Source organism: Garra rufa, chromosome 18 (genome assembly GCF_049309525.1).
Source record: "Garra rufa chromosome 18, GarRuf1.0, whole genome shotgun sequence".
Taxonomy (NCBI): Eukaryota; Metazoa; Chordata; class Actinopteri; order Cypriniformes; family Cyprinidae; genus Garra; species Garra rufa.
The window spans coordinates 26,517,742-26,538,580 of NC_133378.1; the positions used below are offsets into that span (position 1 = coordinate 26,517,742).

At 38.4% G+C, this 20,839-nt stretch overlaps 2 protein-coding genes across 2 annotated transcripts; one reads left to right on the plus strand and one right to left on the minus strand.

Annotated features, from left to right (window-relative positions):
• Positions 1-1,541: 1,541 nt before the first annotated feature.
• Positions 1,542-7,814, minus strand: wnt10b (wingless-type MMTV integration site family, member 10b). Its single transcript, XM_073822635.1, has 4 exons — positions 7,644-7,814; positions 6,311-6,573; positions 5,566-6,017; positions 1,542-3,889 (listed from the first exon to the last, which is right to left on the minus strand). The coding sequence occupies exons 1-4, from the start codon at positions 7,715-7,717 to the stop codon at positions 3,398-3,400; spliced, it is 1,281 nt and encodes a 426-aa protein (XP_073678736.1). The 5' UTR covers positions 7,718-7,814; the 3' UTR covers positions 1,542-3,397.
• Positions 7,815-11,595: 3,781 nt separating this feature from the next.
• wnt1 (wingless-type MMTV integration site family, member 1) lies at positions 11,596-20,082 on the plus strand. Its single transcript, XM_073822636.1, has 5 exons — positions 11,596-12,090; positions 12,590-12,695; positions 15,534-15,787; positions 15,922-16,187; positions 17,463-20,082. Exons 1-5 carry the CDS (start codon positions 12,081-12,083, stop codon positions 17,952-17,954), a joined length of 1,128 nt encoding a protein of 375 aa, XP_073678737.1. The 5' UTR covers positions 11,596-12,080; the 3' UTR covers positions 17,955-20,082.
• The last annotated feature ends 757 nt before the right edge of the window (positions 20,083-20,839 follow it).

Below are 20,839 nucleotides of genomic sequence, written 5' to 3' on the forward strand. Positions count from 1 at the left end.
CAGATGTTTCCAGCTGTTTTTCTTCCCCTTTTCCTTCTCTTTTGATGTACCCAAGCATGTGCACTACATTTTCACAGATTTCCATATCCGCTAACATAAGTATCTCATGTTGTATATTAATTACACTTATCTGTCTGTCTGTAATATATATCTACAGTATCTACCCATCTATCTAAACACCCACCCATACATTTATATATCTTTCTATTCATCCATACATCTGTCTCTATCCATCTACCTGTGTCCATCTGTCCGTCCTTCCAATAGATAAATTATATTTATATATAAGATATAAATATATGTATAAATAAGAGATATATCCATCCATCTATCCGTCTCTATCTATCTATTCAGCTATATATCTACCCACCTGTGTCCGTCTGTCCGTCCTTCCAATATATATATTACATTCGTCTGTCTATACATCCATAAATCCACCAATCCACCCCATCTGTCTGTCTGTCTGTCTGTCTGTCTGTCTGTCTGTCTATCCATCCATCCATCCATCCAACTATCTATCTATCCATCTATCTATCTATCTATCTATCTATCTATCTATCTATCTATCTATCTATCTATCTATCTATCTATCTTCCATGCGTCTATCCATTCATCTATTTGCCCATCTATCTATCCAGCTATCTATCCATCCATCCATCTATCCGTACATTTGTCTGTCTGTCTGTCTATCTATCTATACATTTATGTCTATCTATCTATCTATTCATCCATCCAGTTGTCTGTCTATCTATGTATCTATCTATCTATCTGTGTCCATAGATTCCATCCGTCTATCTGTCTACCTATTTATCTTCCATGCATACATTCATCTATTCATCCTCCAACTATCTATCTAGCATCCATCTATACATTCATCTATTCGCCCATCCATCCATTCATCCTCCATCCATCTATACATTAATCTATCTATCCTCCATGCATCTATCTATCTATCTATCTATACATTCATCTGTTCGCCCATCCATCCATTCATCCTCCATCCATCTATACATTAATCTATCTATCCTCCATGCATCTATCTATCTATCTATCTATCTATCTATCTATCTATCTATCTATCTGTCTGTCTGTCTGTCCGTCCGTCCGTCCGTCCGTCCATCCATTCATATATTTGTCTGTCCATGAGTAGTTCTGTGCCTGGTGTCTGGTTGTCATTATTCTTGATGCTGTCAGTATGTTGCTTTGTATGTGTGATTGGCTGCACTGCATTTTGTTGGGGGAGGTGGGTCTATGGCCGTCCAATTTCTCTGTCTCACACATGGGAGAAACAGCGACAGGAAATTCCCTCTTGCAGCAGCTCCAGGGTGAAATGATAAAGGAATAAAGAAATGCAAACCAGATATCCAGCGCTTTATCATTCCACACCACTCTTTCTCTAGTTCTCTTTTGCTCCCATCTTTATTGCCAGAGGAAATACCACGAGAAGCGCGTTCGATAAAGCCAGCAGACCGTGGGTGGTCACTTCACTCAATCCACAGCCGCCACAGCGCATCCTCATTACAGAGTCTTGTGAGGAATCATACAGAAAAACTCATTTATTCCTAAGATGTTTGTGATTGTTGTGCACTCAGAGAACTCAGACACAGCGTAGACATCAGAAGTGTGCCTGGGTTGAGTTAAGAAATCACACAGTGGTCCAGTCTCTGACAGTTGCAGATGCAGATTCACAGACAAGGACAAACAGTACTCAGCAGCACATGGCGCAACCTTGGACAGCTGATCCATATAAGACTGGTTCATGCCTCAATCTGCCTATAAAACTCTATGAAAGCCTATCCCTGGTGCCCATTATTAGAGGTCGGATTCAGTAAAAAAATCTTCAGAAGAAAAGAATTATATAATACTCCAATCTATGACCCCTCCTCTGTTCCAGAGGGTCTTTCCTGGTTCTAAAACCTATACACATTTGATAAACCAAGAAAGGATTCTTTCAAGAAATAGTTCACCCAAAAATGAAAATTCTGTCATTAATTACTCACCCTCATGTCATTCCAAACCTGTAAGACCTTCGTTCATCTTCGTTACTCTCTTGAATGTGCAGTAAACACTGACACGGAAGAGAAGAAATGGTTGAACAAAGTGTTTTGGGTTTTTTTGCACACAAAAAGTATTCTTGTAGCTCGTAGGCCTTGAATGTGGTAGTTGCACTGGTGTCTATGGAGAATCAGAAAGCTCTCGGATATTATCAAAAATACCTTAATTTGTGTTCTTACAGGTTTGAAGAGATTACATGAGATTGTACAGTTTTGAGTGAATTATCCCTTTAACAAAAAATTGAGGCATTCTTAAACATTGTATAACATATTACAACAATAAATTCTCTACAGTCTCCTTAAGAATGCAAAAGGCGTCAATATGAAAGTTAATTTATCAATATAATTACTTTGATTCCCTAAGCACTGATTGCTCAAAATAAAAGTTTAAAAATGGTATACATCAAATTCATTGTAACATGATTGTAATGGCAACTGTTTAAATACAGTTTAACTCAGAGGATGAATGTCTTCCATCTTGCATCAAAGGCATCTGGCATTCAATATTGTTCAGCAGTATGAGATGAGATGTGACTGTTTTTAATCAGCTGCAAAAAATCCACAGGAGGCACAAGTGTTCTCCAGTCGTTCCTTCACTCTATCCATCTCCGTTCTCTGATTGGTCTGTCTCTATGAAGGTCAGGATGGGGTTACACAGCATATCAACTTCACAATTGTCCTGGTTTTCATAAAACCCAACGAAACTCAGATCCCTACGCAAGGCACTTTCTCAGTCGATGGCCAAGACTCGCTCCAGAACATCTTATGAAACCTCATAAAAGGCACTGAGATGTTGCCTTCAATTATCACAGCCATTGATTCTTCGTGATCAATGTGGGCAAAGATCAGAATACTGCAAGATACAGTGTTTCAGAAACCTCAACCCTACTAGGATGGTATTTCAGCATCAAGAATGATTACAACATAAACTTCTCAAACATTTCGCCAAAGTAAGGAATATACATTAAGTGCACTTTTTAAGTGAAAAAAAAAGGTAGACCGTTAGCAGTGCCGATATTTCGCAGGAATAATTTGTTCCTGCTGTTGTGCCTTGTTATTTGGAGGAGTGCAGATGGCGTTCGGGCCATTTGCTTGGTTCTGGAGGCTGAAGATTCCAAGCAAGGAAAAAAGTCAAATGACATGAGTCACCTCCTCCTCAATCTCTGACTTGGCATTTTGAGAATAACAACAGCAACACAACGCAAATTGATCCCAGATGATGAAGGTTAAAAGAAGGAGAGAAATGAATAAACAGACACACTGTAGGAGAGCAAAACACACAGGCAGTCACAGGTTGTTGTCTCTCGGTCCAAAAAGGAAATGGGGATTTGGATCAAGGTGGATTACTTGCACACATTAACCCACTCTGTAACCCTGCACTCCTCACAGAGCACGTAGCAGCACCAGTGGAAGCGGCAGTGGCACCGTTCGCTGCGGGCCTGTTTGAGGATGTTGTGTCCACGGCCGCAGCACAGTGACCCGCAACCGTCCATGCTGGGGCTGCTCTTGTTGCAGATGCGTCCTTGTGTGCCCAGCGAATCCACTGCAGGCTCACGGTCGCAGAAGTCAGGCGATTTTTCGAAGTACACTAACTCGCGGGAAATGTTCCGCCGCCGGCCTCTGAGCTGATCTGAGCCGGTGCTCTCACCAGTTCGGGAGTTGAATGCTCCGCTGTTCTTGTTTTGAGAGTTTATGAAGATAGCAGTCAGAAATTTCTCCCGTAGCAGTGAGCCCACGAGCCGGAATTCAGGAGAAACATACCAGCAGGTCTTGAACTGGCAGCTGCCTGATGTGCCGTGACACTTGCACTTTCTTCTCATGTTGTCAGTAACTACCTGTTAAGGTCGAAGACATAATGAAAACAATGTGGTATATGTGGTATATTTTTAAGTTAATTAAAAGCTTTAAATCTATCTATCCATTTATCCATCAACCATATATCTATGTATCTATGTATCTATCTATCTATCCTCCATTTGTATATTCGTCCTTCATATATCTATCCATACATCAATCTATCTATCCTTCATCCATTTCTCTATTCCTCCTTCATCTATCTATCTATCTATCTATCTGAAATCATACCCATCTGTCTATCATAATTCATATCCATCTACCCTAATCTATCATCTATCCATTTGTCTATCCGTTCTTCATCTATCTCTATCTATTCATCTATCCATACATCAATCTATCTATCCCCCATCCATTTGTCTATTCATCCTTCATTTATCTATCCATATCTATCTATCTATGAGGTAGCTATCTGAAAAATGGGTCAAAAACTCCATGTTAAAAGAATTTTTTTTTTTACTAATCTAGTTTAAAACACATGCTCCATATTCTTGTACCCATGTTGTTTCATATTGTTTTGAAAATTTTTTTAATCATTTTCAGGAGGTTTCAATTTAATGACTCTAAATATAATTTTTTTTTTTTTTACATCTTGAATACATGAGAGTGTGCAGCTTAAAGGAGCTATATGTAACTTTCTGAAATTTAAACTCGCGACTGACACCTGTGGCCAAAAAACGGAACTGCTCTTCCTTTCTGCTCGCTCTCGCAGCGCGTGCTCGTACGTACACACTTCACAAGTCATCCGCTGCAAAGAAGTCAACATTATGTTTACAGAGGTAAGAACATTCAAATACATATATTGTTTGAGAAACTAAGTTTGTTTGCAATATATATAACTAGCGGTGGTGGCAAAGTGATCTGAAGCGTTTAACATGAACGCGCTTGACGTCACATCCGCAGACAGCGCGCGAAAAATCCGACCCGACAGAAAATAGGAAAAATAGGATACAGGCTTATAGGTGCACCCACTGTGAGCTGACAAGGTGTCAGTATGCTCATCAGGAGATGTTTGAGTCATAAATGGTCAAATAAAAAGGCTATTGTTACGTTTATTTTGGGGGAAAAGTTACATAAAGCCCCTTTAATCATGTAATTATGAATAATTATGAATTAATAATTCATAAATATAATTACATTTGGGGAGTCGCACCCCATGTAACATGAGTAGCATCACCGTAACATTTTTGACTTTCTGTCCCTCTAAAAAAATAAAAATAAATAAACAACAAATAAATAAATAAATAAAAATGCAAATAACATGAATTTAATTCAGAAATTAAAATAATTAAAAAAAATGCATATACAAAGTGTGTTTAATTTACTTAGTGTATAAAATGCACTTGCACATGTTTTTATGACGTATAATAAATTATTAGATAAATACGAGCGTTATGTCATTGATCCACACTCACACCTAATCAGAAGATATTTTATCTTTAACAAACAGTGACACTATGTGGAGGGGAATTATGGACCAATGAGATTGCTCTGTGGGCGGGGCTAAGATGTGCATGTCTGCATAAATGGAAAACACACAGGTGATTAGCACCTCCAATGCACAGGGCAAAATAGTGTTTTATCAGGTCACACCTGTTGTCAGGTTGTCAGGCAAGACATGATTGTCATTTTTGAAAGACCAACACAATTGCAATACCTGTCTGCCCACTCTATTATTATGAATCCGCATGCGGGCATGTATATCACGAGGAGATCCTCTGGAATCCAACCAATCCCTAGAGAACCGTACGCCGAGACGGACATCGTGACTGCAGCCTCCCCACTCCCAGGTGTCCTGCAGCGTCGTGACCTCATCCGGCAAGGGTTTGAGGAGACTGATGGGATGGGACGAGCGCAGATTGGCCGGCAGGCTGCTGTGGAGCGAACCAAACTCAGGCGTGTTCTCTCCTGCACCAGCTATAGACACCCCACTCCTCTGAAAAGTCTGAAGCTGGAGCTGGGTCAATTTAAGCCGGATTTTGTCATCATCCAGGTGACGTTTAGCCTCGCAGCCACACCCGCGCAACTTACCGAGGCTGCAGGCCGAAGCCACCGAGTGCACGACACCTGCAGCCAGCAGCGACAGCGAGAAGGCACTCTCTCGGAAACCTGGGATGAAAGAAAGCACTTTTACATCGCAACTCAAGCTGCCAGCAGAGTAAACAGAGCCTTCAGAAAGCGAAGTGCGCACGAGCCAGCTGGTGAGATAATTATCTATAATGATCTTTATCTAAAATCTCATAAAAGATGTTTTCCATGGCGCAAATGCGTTAAACAATGACTCAACACTGATATTTTCCCTCTTTGGGCTGTGTAGCATTTCAATGCCCGGATTATGACTGTATTGGCTCTCTGCGACTTCAACTTCAGCACTTCCCATGCCCCTTTTGCCATCAACTCACCCCTGTTGAGAATGGCACTCTGATGGGGCAACTTGCCATGGTTCTCCAGGGAGGAGCAGTTCCAGCGCTGGTCTCTGAGCTGGTGCTGGCATTCGTGAATAGCAACCTGAATGCCCTGCAGAGCAGAGGCTGTGACATCAGGGCTGCGCACACACAAACGCATCTGTTTTTTGCTCAGGCCCGCCAGTCGTAAACACACCGCGTTGGGGGTAAGCACTGGCTCTCCTGCCACCTTCAGGCTGAGGATGTCATTGCCCAGTACCCTGAGAAAGGAGAAAATTAATTTTATAGCAGTGATATCATTATGAAGTAACACCGCACGCAGTAAATATCGCAGAAGGCTGGTGTTACTTAGCATCACATGTGGTCTTTTTTAAATGACTCACATATGTGAAGAAATTATGACAATGAGTTCAGTCATTAACGAGAAGCAGGAAAATATTGTATCAGGAATAGATGCTTTCACCGTGCCATATTCCTTTCAAATAATGTGATCAATACATGTTTACTGGAACAGCTAAGAAAAAAAGTGACAAATTCTATTGCTTTTTATATCGGCGGTCGTGCGATCAAGCGCCTTGACACTCAAACAAGGCTTTGACCTTGCAAGAGGCATACATAAAACATCCATGAATATTCAAATGCCCTGGTTTCTATCAGTGTCTTGGCGTGCCTGGGGATAATCTGATGAGAAAATGACTATATGGAAAAGATTTGTGGGCAATATTATATCCAAATCATAACACGCTGATGTTAATAAATACATTATGCCCATCAACAGTTTTGAGACGTGAGAGAACATCCATAACCACACACTTACAGTGCTTCTGGTAACAATTACCAGAATAGACACTAGTATCTATTCAATTAGTACTAGAGGTAGGCTAATTGTTTACTAATAACTGTTTAACTAGTGAAACCAGCACCAGCAACAGTTGGAATACATGCTAGTCAGTATCTAAACAACAGATTCCCATATATTCAATGCCAAACATGTGCAGCTTGTTACCAATAACAATGAAGGAGTCACTTGTCTAGTAGCAAAGGAATGAGCACTAGTATGTGATGAATAAATAGAGTTCTATTGACTGGAGAAATAGTAACTAGCTTGCTAGTTTCAGATACTAGCAACCGTGGCGCGAACCTCGAGATCTTTTTAAAATGTAAAGTTAGTCTATAATTAAATAATAAAAATAATAAATTAATCACGCAAATGACAATTTTAGACCACTACACATAAACGTACATTTGAATCACTACTTTTCCGAAACAAACAAACAAAGTTGATTTACTCAGGCAGATCTCATGAACCCGCTTCTACCTTTCTACTTACGTGAACGCAGGTGACAGAAGCGCTGCAGTCACAATCAGGACTCGTCCCAAATACTGTCTGTGGGGTAACTCCATTGCGCCGAAAGCTTTTCTCGACGGGACATTAAAACACCTGTGGGATCGCTTTAGAGAGCAACTGGAAATGACTTCAATTGTTTGTGTGAGGAGCGGGGAGTTGAGCAAGCAGCATTTGATGAAGCTAGGGACGGGAGCGTGTATGTCACTGAGGAGAAGAAGGAGGAGGAGGAGGGGGCGCCGTCAGGGTGGGCAAACATCGCCTGAGGCGCTTGTTTTTAAACACGATGAAAAAGTAGCAAGGCCTGTCAAACTTTCGATATTCCTAAAAAAAACTACATGGGATAATCGTGACTGTTACGCTGAATGGGCAAAAATCTGACTGAATAAATCAGTTTCACCAGTAGCCTAAAGCCATACCGTCTCAACTAAAGGACGCAATATTGACAACAAGGGCATGGACTATATTTAGATCTTTTTCATATCAAGTGCACTGAGCAACACGTGACTAACATTATTACACACCTGTTTTCAATGTAACTAGCTATTTTTATTATCCACACACATTATATACATTATTTTTGCACACTTTATGACACAAAAACAAAACATTACAAAACATTATTTTATTACTAGGTAGTATTTGCGGCGTAATATTGATGCTAATTGTTTATTGCTAATATTTATACTAAACTGAGAGATATATAACGATCTAAATAGCTTATTTATTTTCATCTTTGTTTTGGGATATACGTTTTTTTTTCTTTTGAGGTGTTAAAACCGATAACTGATAAGTATAAATAATGATAGATAGATAGATAGATAGATAGATAGATAGATAGATAGATAGATAGATAGATAGATAGAGTTTCAGTTAATTCAACTAACAGAAATTAACTTATTTTTTTAAGTGGTGCCAAAGTGACAGTCTGCCATGATTAACTACTTTAAATGTAATTAAAAAAATTATGATTTATTAATTCATTAATAATTATGAAACTCATAAAACGAAGTAAAAATGTTATAAATTGATGGATGAAAAGCTTCTGCAAGTCATTTTCACTACCCAATATCCTACATATTATGTTATTTTATATCCTAGAACCTGTGACTTCTTAAGTGTTACTTATCATTTGCAGCGTGTGCAGGCTTTGCGTTTATTTAGACTATTGATCTGTTTTTCTTGCTGCTTCTGTTTATATAGTAGGCCTATTATATGACCTGTCTGCGCTGCAGAGCTCGTGACAAGACATTTGCTCCCCGTAAACGTGTATGTGAACTATAAGTTAAACTAAAGCAAAAGTCATTCATATAGGCTACAATAAGCAGGGCAGCAGCAGGCAGGCGTGCGGTTCTTCTTGAACAATGCGAGGTGCGTGTGCGCGTTCATGTGCTCGCCCATCCTCCCACTCCGAATCAGTTCAACAGTTCACCGTGCAGCCCTATAGTGACGTTTCACTTTAATTAAGCCCACATTCATCATTTTCCCCGACACTCTTAATGAGAAGGCTTTGCTGACTGTTGCTGCGGATAGCCTAGAGCACTACTGGAAAATAGACTTATTTCGTTTGTTTGTCTATACACGTCTGAGTTTGTGCGTATAATTAGTCGCATAACTGACCATGATGGAGAGGTTGTTGTCAGGGCTCATTGAAAGTGATATGCAATTACATAGTGGGCCAACAAATTATGCATAATGCACATAATAAGTTTGTTCAATAGACAAGCTGTCAGTGTTTTTTCTGTTTCTTCTTTTTCATCTAGCTGGGACGTATGACATGATATAAGAAGACTTGAACATAGTCCTGATGAATAAACGAGAATATCTGAGGCATTAGCAGTTTACAAGATTAAGGGATTATCGTGCTGGTGGTCAGCTATGCACTATGCACAGCAGGTGAAAAAACTCTTTAAGTGTGAGCCTAGAACCATTTGCTTCTTATCTTTATTAATATTACTATTAACAGTAGTAGAACTAGGATTAATGTCATGAAATTGAGTTAAATCCACCCTTAACCGGTCCTAACACCGAATCCTGACAACACTTCTTGGTTTTTGAGCTAATCACCTCCTATTCTCGAAGATCAATTCTTGTATCGGAGCTAATCACCTCTATTCCTCTTCTTAAGCTCTGGCAACGAAAAGTGCATTAGCATTTTGCCATGGCGTGTATATCTAAGTGGCTTAAAAAGTGATTTGAAGTTGATTTGTATATAAAAGGCGTCCCTTTAACCGGATTGCCGCTAATCTGCGCCGCATCGCATGAGTGTTTCAGGAAAACCTGTTTAAGATCCTTCAAGAGTATAAGAGCAGGCTAAGCCCAGAAAAGCAGCCCTCATTAAATACCACTAACAAAAGCGCACTTCCTTCAGTTAGCCATTTACTTCAATCCCTCAGAGAAAAAAAAAAAGTGCTCTCTCTCTTCTCTTTCTCTCTGATTCTTTCATGGTGACATCAAACACCTTATATGTGCTTAAATACGATGATTTAATATTTGCCAATTGCTCATAATTCTCTGCGCAGACGATGCCATAAATGTATGGAGTCAAAACTGACAGCAAAATACTATTTGATTCGTGCCTTTACTGACCATATGCGATCAAGGGAGGTCTGCAGTCCAGATGGTGAACAGTTTTATCTAGACTCTCTCTACTTTGGTGTCACACTTTAAAGTCAAACGTGTTATTTATCTGTAACGATTTATTTTATTCGTTTTTTAAAATGTCAAAAATGGTAAGAATAGCCTAGAGATGTTAGAACGACTTCAAAACGGTGTTTTGCCACTGAAGAACCATTTTTGGTTCCCAAAGAACCTTTAAGTGAACAGTTCTTAAAAGAACCATTTTGAAAAAAATCTACAAAACCTTTTTCCAGTATAAAGAACCTTTTCTGCATTTGAAAGGTTCCATGGATGTACAAGGTTCTTCATGGAACCATTGATGCCAATAAAGAATCGTTATTTTTAAGAGTGTAATGAGATACAGTGGTTAAATCATCATTAGAAGTTCTAAGACTATATATGCGTTTAAAATGATATGTAGCGCTCTCTTATGTTGTTACCCAACGTTTTACAAAACGTTTGCTATTTATCTTTGTAATTAAATGTTTAAAATGAAATAAGAATACACTCTAAAAAAAATAAAGGTTCCAAAAGGGTGTTTTTGTAGTGATGCCAGAGAAGAACCAATTTTGGTTCCTCAAGGAACCTTTCAGTGAACAGTTCCTAAAAGAATCATTTTGAAAAACATTTTTTTTAAAAAGAACCTTTTCTGCATTTGAAAGGTTCCATGGATGTTCAAGGTTCTTCACAGAACTATTGATGCCAATAAACAACCTTCATTTTTCAGAGTGAGGGTGGTGATGGAATAATTATTATGAACAAATATTTGATTAGTATAATAACGTCCAAAAGTGAAGCTAGCTCTAACTGAAGTTGACACATTTAAACAGTTTAGGGATAAATTGTCGATTTTAATTTGTGGGAGATAATTATAGAAATATATTGAGAAACACAACACCAAAAAGAGGTTTGAAAGCAAAATGTGTTACTACACTGGTCAAGCTCCATTTAAAACTAAAAACTGAAGCTAAGCGCTGTCCCGTGTCTTTAATATTCTCCTTTTCATTTAACCCAGATTTTTCACCATAATTATAGCATGACGTTTCCACTTGATGTGCTTTATTTAGGCTAAACAGTACAAACGGGTGAGCGCAGAGCGCAAGCATGGACATCTATAAAAACATTTTTTTTTACGCGCAAGAGGGAGGAGACGCAGTTAAGGGAGTAATGCATGCAAGCACTCCGGGTAAAAAGGCCAGTTTAGATGTTTTATATTCCCCTCTTACTGTAACCGTGTCGCGACACCATCCAAGCAGAGGGAACTGAAGACGCAAGTGGCGGGCGCGCACACACACCCACTGCAATGAGAAGGACTAAATCTGCTCTGCGTATACGGAATTCGCTTGAATGTATCTGAGGAATCTCTGGACGAGGATTACAAAATGATATGTAATTTAAAGCGCCTATAACGGATCCTTTCTTCATCTCCTCTCCTTTATGTCGGGTTTTGCCTCCTGTATTCATTGTGCCCAATGAGAAGAATTAAGCTATCCGTCCATTCAGTTCCACTCAAAAGGAGGGAGGAAAAAAACAGAGGGAGATGAGAGCAGCAAATCCCTTTTTTATTCATCTTGTAGCGTTCAATAAGTGAACAATGTGTCGCCTATCAGTCACCGAGGGGATCAGGTCTACGGGACTGTCCCACGCGTTCAGTGCTGTGAGCAGAGCATCACTAACACACAGACTGTAAGAGCAGCAGCAGCAGCAGCAGCGACGGCACTGGCATCCCATCCAGGACCCTTTCCGTGACTTCTACATTGATTTTATGAATAAACATTGACCCACGCTGTCAGTCGCACTGGAATGTGGAGTGGTAAGTAGATGCTTATTGCAGCAGATTCGCTGTTTATTAAATTTTATAATGTTAAAATAAAGCTGCAGCCTTCAGAAACATCTTATTAAAGCATTTGAGACTCTGTGGGCTTATTTGGAGAAAGCGTATTCGTGTTCTCTTAAGCATAAGATGGTTTTCGAAAGAGCTAGAAAGTAAAATTTATTTAAAAGGTTATTTTATTTTTATAAAGGCAATTTTGGTTCTCATTTTCAATGGGCTAATATTTGATATTTTTGTTGCGTCATATCTAAACAGTATTTTGATATTCATTCAAAATTACATTCACATATGTAACCCAAATCATATTTTATAAATATCGCTAAAACATATTTCTGTGCTCTACTCTAATTCTTTTCCTATTGTTGTAATTTCTAATTGTTAGTATGCTCACTAGCTCTTCTAATATAGAAAGATCCTGACATCGTTTGTTATTTCAGGAATCTTATTTGAGGTTAATTGGTTAACTTTGCCCTTTCAGATATCATGCGGGTACTCGCGTTGCTTCTCGCAGTCAAAGCGGCATGTGTCCTCCTGGTCTCCTCTCTCACTGGCACAGTGGCGGTGAACAACAGCGGCCGGTGGTGGTAAGATACAGCAAGCCCATAATATATAGACTACTATGGAATCAGTGTTGCCAGATTGGAAATGTCCAAGTATCGTACCAGAAGCTCAAAATTATCGTATTTGGGAGAAAATTATCGTATTTGAGTCAAACGTTCAAAATAAAGATATTTATCTAGATGTTACAGCTATTTCTCCTTTTCAGCACTTATTTACTATACCTTACTGCAATGATAAACTAATTATCTTACCCGAGTCAAACGTTCAAAATACAGCTATTAATCTTGATGTTACAGCTATTTCTCCTTTTCAGCACCCATTTTCTATTGTCAAACTAACAACCTCAGTTTTGAAACAACTGACCTAAGTGCGACAGGAACGTTAACTTGTGCTCATGAGAGAGAGCCATTCTCCATGATGATTGGTTGAGAAGACGTAAGATTGGATGAAAGACATGCGTAACGCCACTTTCACGTCTCCTCACAATCATGAAGGTAGACGTAGGATCCACACAGCTAGATCTTTGAGAATAGAAGCTCTATAATTACAATGACCATGGTGTCACAAAATTCTGAAATTATCGTACATTGTGGTATTATTGATCGTACATCGTACAGAGGTCAAAATTATGGTACAAATACGATAATTATCGTACGTCTGGCAACACTGTATGGAATTTAGTACATTTTAGAATGTCAACAACCAGCGCTTTTTCTTTTGTAGGTTAGTGCACGATATCTATGATCAATACCTAGTACGTAGTCTCATAGATCTTTAGTGCATACAGCAGTAAATTAAACGATGTTAGACAAGCTGCTGATTTACAATGTCATTTAGTGGTTGGAGTGAATTTGTCATTTAATGTGTTGGTAAGCAGTTGTACTGCATACGCGAAGCTTTATCTCTTTATTTTGGGAAAAAAAAATGTTTCACTGATATAATAAAGTAGCGCGGAGTTCTGTTGAAATTAGAGAAGTCGAACTAAGTTCCCAAATAAATCAATGTAGTCTCAGCTAGTCTGTTTACGCGGAGCTAATGCTTGCTAGTTTGCGCTCTCTCTCTCTCTCTCTCTCGGTTTCTCTCTGTCATTTTGACAGTGTGGCTTGAACACGGGACAAGATTTTTCAATCCAATGTGGGATAAATTAAATGCGGATTTATTTTATGGCTGGGAGCAGTTCCTTTCCAGGTCGTTTTCAGGGTCAAATTCGTGTAATGTGCTGAGCATTCCGGATTAGGTTAAAATATAGACGCGATTTATTAGCCAAAGCTGTACATACGTGAAAATTAAAAATGATACACGCTGATACAGTACGCATTATTTATTTTTTAATCTATATAAATGCAGTATTTTATATTATATACAGTTGAGGTCAAACGTTTACATACACCTTGCAGAATCTGCTAAATGTTATTCAACCAAAATTAGAGGGATTATACAAAATGTTAAATAATTTTTTTGTTTAGTACTGACCTGAATAAGATATTTCACATAAAAAACGTTTACGTGTCCACAAGAGAAAATAATAAATGACCCTGTTCAAATGTTTACGCACGCTTGATTTTTAATACTGTGTTGTTACCTGAATGATCCACAGCTGTTTTGTTTGTTTGTTTGTTTGTTTGTGTAGTGCCTTGTTTGTCCTGAACAGTTAAACTGCTTGCTGTTCTTCAGAAAAATCCTTCAGGTCCCACAAATTCTTTGGTTTTTCTGTTTTTTTTTTGTGTGTGTGTGTGTGTGTGTGTGTGTGTGTGTGTGTGTATTTGAACCCTTTCCAACAATGACTGTATGATTTTGAGATCCTTCTTTTCAGACTGAGCACAACTGAGGGACTCATATGCAACTATTACAGAAGGTTCAAATGCTCACTGATGCTCCAGAAGGAAAACGATGCATTAAGAACCAGGGGTGTAAACTTTTGAACAGAATGAAGATGTGTACATTATTCTTATTTTGCCTAAATATGTTTTTTTTTCATTTAGTACTGCCCTTCAGAAGTTACAGAAGATACATAGGTAAAATAAATAAGTAAAATTTACTCTGATCTTTTTCACCCCCGGCTCCTGGAGCATCGATGAGCATTTGAACCTTCTGTAATAGTTGCGTATGAGTCTCTCAAGTGCCCTCAGTGTGAAAAGATGAATCTCAAAATTATACAATCATTGTTGGAAAGGGTTCAAATACACAAAAATGCTGAAAAAACAAAGAATTTGTGAGACCTGAAGGATTTTTTTAGAAGAACAGCAGGCAGAACAACTGTTCAGAACAAACAAGGGACTCATAAACAACTATCACTAACAAACATAGAATCACAACACGATTTTAAGAATCGAGTGTATGTAAACTTTTGAACAGGTTAGTTTTTATTAATTCAACTATTATTTTCAGGTCAATACTAAATAAACAAAACATGCATTTTGTATGATTCCTCTTATTTTTGTCAAATAATTTACATTTTGCAGATTCTGCGAGGTGTGTGTAAATTTTGGCTTCAACCATATGTATTATTCGGAGGAATTAGGGTATATACAATTCCATATCAGATTTGTTCTTTGAAAAAATTTGTATTAAGCAATTTTCCGATTAGTTTTCAGGACATGACTGATAGTTGCTACCTGTTGCTGCCAGTTGCATTCAGAAAACAGAAATAGGCATACATTGGCTTATTTTCAATATTACATCATTGATGTTTTATATACATTTGCTGTGAGATCTCATTCCAAGCATTCTAATGAAACAATTTTTAATTTTTCACACGTCTGTGATTCTCATCTCACAAACTAAAAAGGCAAATCAATGAGAAAATTGCATCTCATGCTTTTTCCAACTTACCAAAGTCAAGCTTTTTGTTTCTACACCAGGGGTATTGTGAATGTGGCATCCTCAGGCAATCTCCTCACCAACTCCAAGAATGTGCAGTTGGTGTTGGACCCCAGCCTGGCGTTGCTAAGTCGTCGTCAGAGAAAACTGATCCGGCAAAACCCTGGCATCTTGCACGCCATTGCAGCAGGCCTACATACAGCCATCAAGGAATGCAAATGGCAGTTTCGTAACCGCCGCTGGAACTGTCCGACCACCCACAGCCCCAACGTCTTTGGCAAAATTGTCAACCGAGGTGAGCATGGCTTATCTGAGTGACATAACAGTGCAAACTATTTTTATCTCATACAGTGAGAACATGGAATTACACGTGAATATTCTCTGACACAGCATGATAGAGATTCTAAGTTGTGCTTATTGTTTTGATAGGTTGCCGTGAGACTGCATTTGTGTTTGCCATCACAAGTGCTGGTGTTACTCACGCCGTCGCTCGGTCCTGTTCTGAGGGAGCCATTGAGTCCTGCACCTGCGACTACCGGCGCCGGGGTCCTGGAGGGCCAGACTGGCACTGGGGAGGCTGCAGCGACAATGTGGAATTTGGCAGGATGTTCGGACGAGAGTTTGTGGATTCCAGTGAGAGGGGCAGAGATCTGCGGTATCTGACCAACCTGCACAACAATGAGGCAGGGAGAATGGTACGAGACACCCAAAGGCCATTTCCAAATGCAGATGTCAGTAATGGATCTGTCAATACATGGAGGTTCCCAAAGTACAGATGGAAAGCTAAAATAATACAATTTTATCAGCCTAAAATGGTTATTTGTATTATTTAAATTAATTTTATAATGAATTATACTAATGAACTTTATTAATGAAATACTGAATGAATTAAATTAGTTTAAAATTAATTCAACATGGCACATTTACAGACTTTTTATATTCAAATCTTAAATAGATAAGGAAAAACAGACATTATTATATTATATTATATTTGACAATGTTATGTTTAGATATAAAAATAAACAAACTAATACATTACTTAAATTAGTTTAAAATTGATGGCACATTTACAGATCCTAAATGGATAAGGAAAAAGAGACTTATATTATATTATATTATGCAATGTTATGTTTAAATATACAAAGAATTAAACTAATAAATTGATTAAATTGGCATTTTAAGAAATTAAATGAGCAATTCATTTAACATGGCACAGTTACAGATTGTTTTTATCCAAATCCTAAATGGATAAAGAAAAAGAGGCATTTATTATATTATATTATATTTCACAATGTTATGTTTAAATATACAAATAATACAACTAATAAATTGATTAAATTAGTTTATCCAAATCTTAAATAGATAAGGAAAAATATACATTAGCATATTATACTATATATTATTATAATATGCTTAAATATACAAAAAACTAATAAATTAATTAAATTAGTTTAAAATGAATTAACATGGTACATTTACAATTTTTTTTATAATAAAATAAATAAGAAAAAATACTTATGTTATATTCTATGTGATGGTTATTCCCATAAATATATAATTATAAATATATTAATTCAGGTCACAATACGGATAGAACTTGCAGAATTTCTATATAAATGTCTAATTTATTAATTATACTTATTATTAAGTATTATAATTAAAATCTCCTATAACATTTATTGGTTATATATAGGTTTTAATATTAATATCAATACACATACTTGGATCGAAGGATGATGATTGACCAACTAGCCCATATATACACAAATTTATTTTTTTAATATGGACTGCCCCTTTACAACCTAAAAAGCAAAATAAATTAGATTTAGTGAGGATATGCAAATATTTCCTAAAAATAAATACCTAAATAACCATTTAGATTCCAATGCAGACAAAATGTTAAGAATTTCAATATATCTTTAAAAATTATATTCCACAATACATATTTATTTTCTCTCCTCTCCCTACAGACAGTCGCATCAGAGATGCAGCAAGAGTGCAAGTGTCATGGGATGTCTGGGTCCTGCACCGTCCGAACCTGCTGGATGAGGCTGCCCAGCTTCCGTGTAGTAGGAGACTTCCTAAAGGACCGTTTCGACGGCGCCTCCCGAGTCATATACGCCAACAAAGGCAGCAACCGTGCATCCCATCGAGCTGACCCCCGCCACCTAGAACCAGAAAACCCAGCACATAAACTCCCATCCACTCGGGACCTTGTGTATTTTGAAAAGTCACCCAACTTCTGTTCCTACAATGGCAAAACAGGCACTCATGGCACATCGGGACGTACCTGCAATAGTTCGTCGCCAGCTCTGGACGGGTGCGAGCTGCTGTGCTGCGGCCGGGGATACAAGACTCGAATGGAGCAGGTCACAGAAAGATGCCACTGTACTTTCCATTGGTGTTGTCATGTGAGCTGCCTCAACTGCACCAGTACACAGACTGTCCATCAGTGTCTATGATCAACAAACACAACAAACTGAGAAACTGGAGGGAAAGGCCCCAAACTGGGTATTCAAAGGGGCCGTTGGGGTATTTGAAGGTTATATAGAAATAAATAAATATGGTAAGTTTAAATACTGGAGAAAAGTTAAGATAGCAAGGTTAAGGGTGTGTTCACACTTGTAGTTTGGTTCGTTTGGTTAATTTGGTCTGGACCAAAAAGGAAAATGATACATTTGGTCCTGGTCCACTTAGCGTTCACATTGGCATTTTTGAACAGCGAGCCTAAAGATACCGAGCCTAAAGATACCGAACCTAAAGACATAGAGATACGTTCACAACCTGATTGGTCGGGTTGAATAACGTATATTTCGTGACTGAACTCACCGAGCACTCCAAACTACAGAAAATGTGCATTCGATTTAAAGCGGCGCTGCGGGTGTATGATATCAAAGTACTCATTCACTAGACTGCTGGACTAAGCGCGCTCATTGTTGCATGCATATGATTTTATTTTCACCACCTGCAACTCACAGAGAGCTCATAAGAAGGCACTTTACCTCCTCTTTGCTTCACGTTAGCCCTCTGCTCGTTTTGTTTTGGAAAAAACGTTCCCTTCGTGAAATCATGTCGCTTAGCGACGCATCTTGTCATTGCTTTGTGTTTTTGGTTCGTTTAGAAGTATTTGGTCCGTGTTGCGTTCATATTTCATTCGAACCACACCAGAGTTCATTTGGAAGAGGAACGAGACCCATCTTTTTCCGCTTGTTTGGGGCACACTAGGGTTCGGATGGCAGCGTTCACACTTACTCAAATGAACCGCACTAACAGAGCAATCGCACTTCGTTTTAATCGAATCAAACACGACAAGTGTGAACACACCCTTAAAGGGACTAAATGATCTGATTATTCAATGTATTAACTACTGAAAAAAGTACACATGCAGAACTCTGAAAAACACAATATTTTAGTGATGCACATTGCTTCAAATCTACAGAAATTAGTTGGGAACCACTATGCACTGCATGAAAAGCCATTCATGTAGATAAAGTTTGCAATTCAGCAAGCTGAAGTACTAGTCCTGAGGTTCTAGTTTGTCTTCTCGTCTCCCGATCTCCGTCTCTGGTACTCTGGAGAACATGGAAGCTAGAAAGTAGTAACTGGACACAATTTGACAGATGTTCCTGTGGTTAGCGAACCACAAGCATGCTCTCTCATAAACCAGTGCAAAACTCTAACAAGAGGGTGGTTCTTTAAAATATTTTAGCGTTTTGTTTTCTTTAGCTGCAGTCCTACTCGTCTCACATAAAACTGTGTGAAGTGCTTCTCAAGGGATGGGGCTTCCTTTTCCGATTACTATGTAGCGGAATCCCGAACTCGGCCCAACCTCTCGTGATTTCCCATTCGGACCTGCCACGCTTCCCGTCATTGCTTTGAGTCTCCTGCCATTTTTTAATACCATTTATTATTATGTGGTATACCATGTTATTGTACTGATGGAAAAGTATTGGGAAGAGAAAATTAAGATTGACCCGAGATTGACTCGTTGATTCGGCTCTGACAGAAGCACGTCCACTCTTTGGGGAGAGACAAGGACTTCTGTCGGAAGATGTCAAAAAAAGACTACATTGATTACGCACAAGTACATAGCAGATTTGAGTAAGATAATCTTGTAAATGCCCTGCTACCTAGTTTACAGTGGACAAACAGTTCACATTTATGTTTTTGAAAGAGCCACAATTATGGAAACTGTATTTTGTATATCAGCTAACGTAACCAAAATGTTGTAAATATTATAAATAGATATGATCTATATATTTATGCTGCAACTTGCAATGTGAGAAGATGATTTAATCTGAAAATGGGGTGAATACACTATCATTATTTACAGAGTATTTCCAGCCTTCTACAACGAGGCCACATACATCTCAGAGACATGATTATTTTGTCAAACGCCTGATTTGCTTGTCTCGACACTTGTGTTTTACATGCACTGAACAGCATCTTTTAATATTGTGAATGAAAAGTATTTATTATTGTATGATGGCTTTTTTAGAGGAAATGGTGATAAAAGGAAACATTTTAGCTCAGTTTAGAAGAGTTGTTTTCATATAGAGTAATAGCACAATAAAGTTTATATTTTCATTACTTGTGTTTTTCAGAGAGCCACTCATTTCCTAACGGTTTGTGTTCAATAACAGGTTTGTCTTTCCATATGTTCCATGGCGTATTCTCCTCAGTTTCACTTGTGATCCATCAATCATTTCTCAGAACCGCAATCTGGTATGACAGGGTATGTCTAAAGCACTTAACCTAAAATCAACAGTGTGAGTGTGCAAGTATATCCGTTCCTCTAAACATCATTCCCACCACTAAAAGCACAGGAGCAGCCCTCTTCTTCGAACAGCCGTGCACCCTAAATCCACAGTAACCGCTGAGGGAATCTGGGCAGTGGCGTAACACAGTGTTAAATCTGTGTGTTTTCATGACACTAGAGGTTTTGCTTCACTTAATATCAGAAACAAAATAAAGAAATGGTATTAGAAATAATCACAGGCTGCGTTGCCCCCGCCCTGCTGGCGAGGCCAGTGCAACCACAAGAGTTTGGATGAAGCCAGGCGATTCTTTCTCTCACCCACCGCAACATATTGCAGGGCCACTGAAGGTCAGCAAGACGGAGTGCTTTCAGTGCTGTCGTCACATCCGCATCCCCAGACGCACAGAAATTGGATCTGGAATGCTGACAGGATAAAAGAGAGAACATGTAAATATATTTTTAAAAATGACTAAAATAAAGCTTAAATGCAAATGTTGTACCTCTATATACAATATGTTCAGTTATATAAACTGCATTTATTATATGAAAAATACAGTAAAAACAATAATATTGTGATAGATTATTACA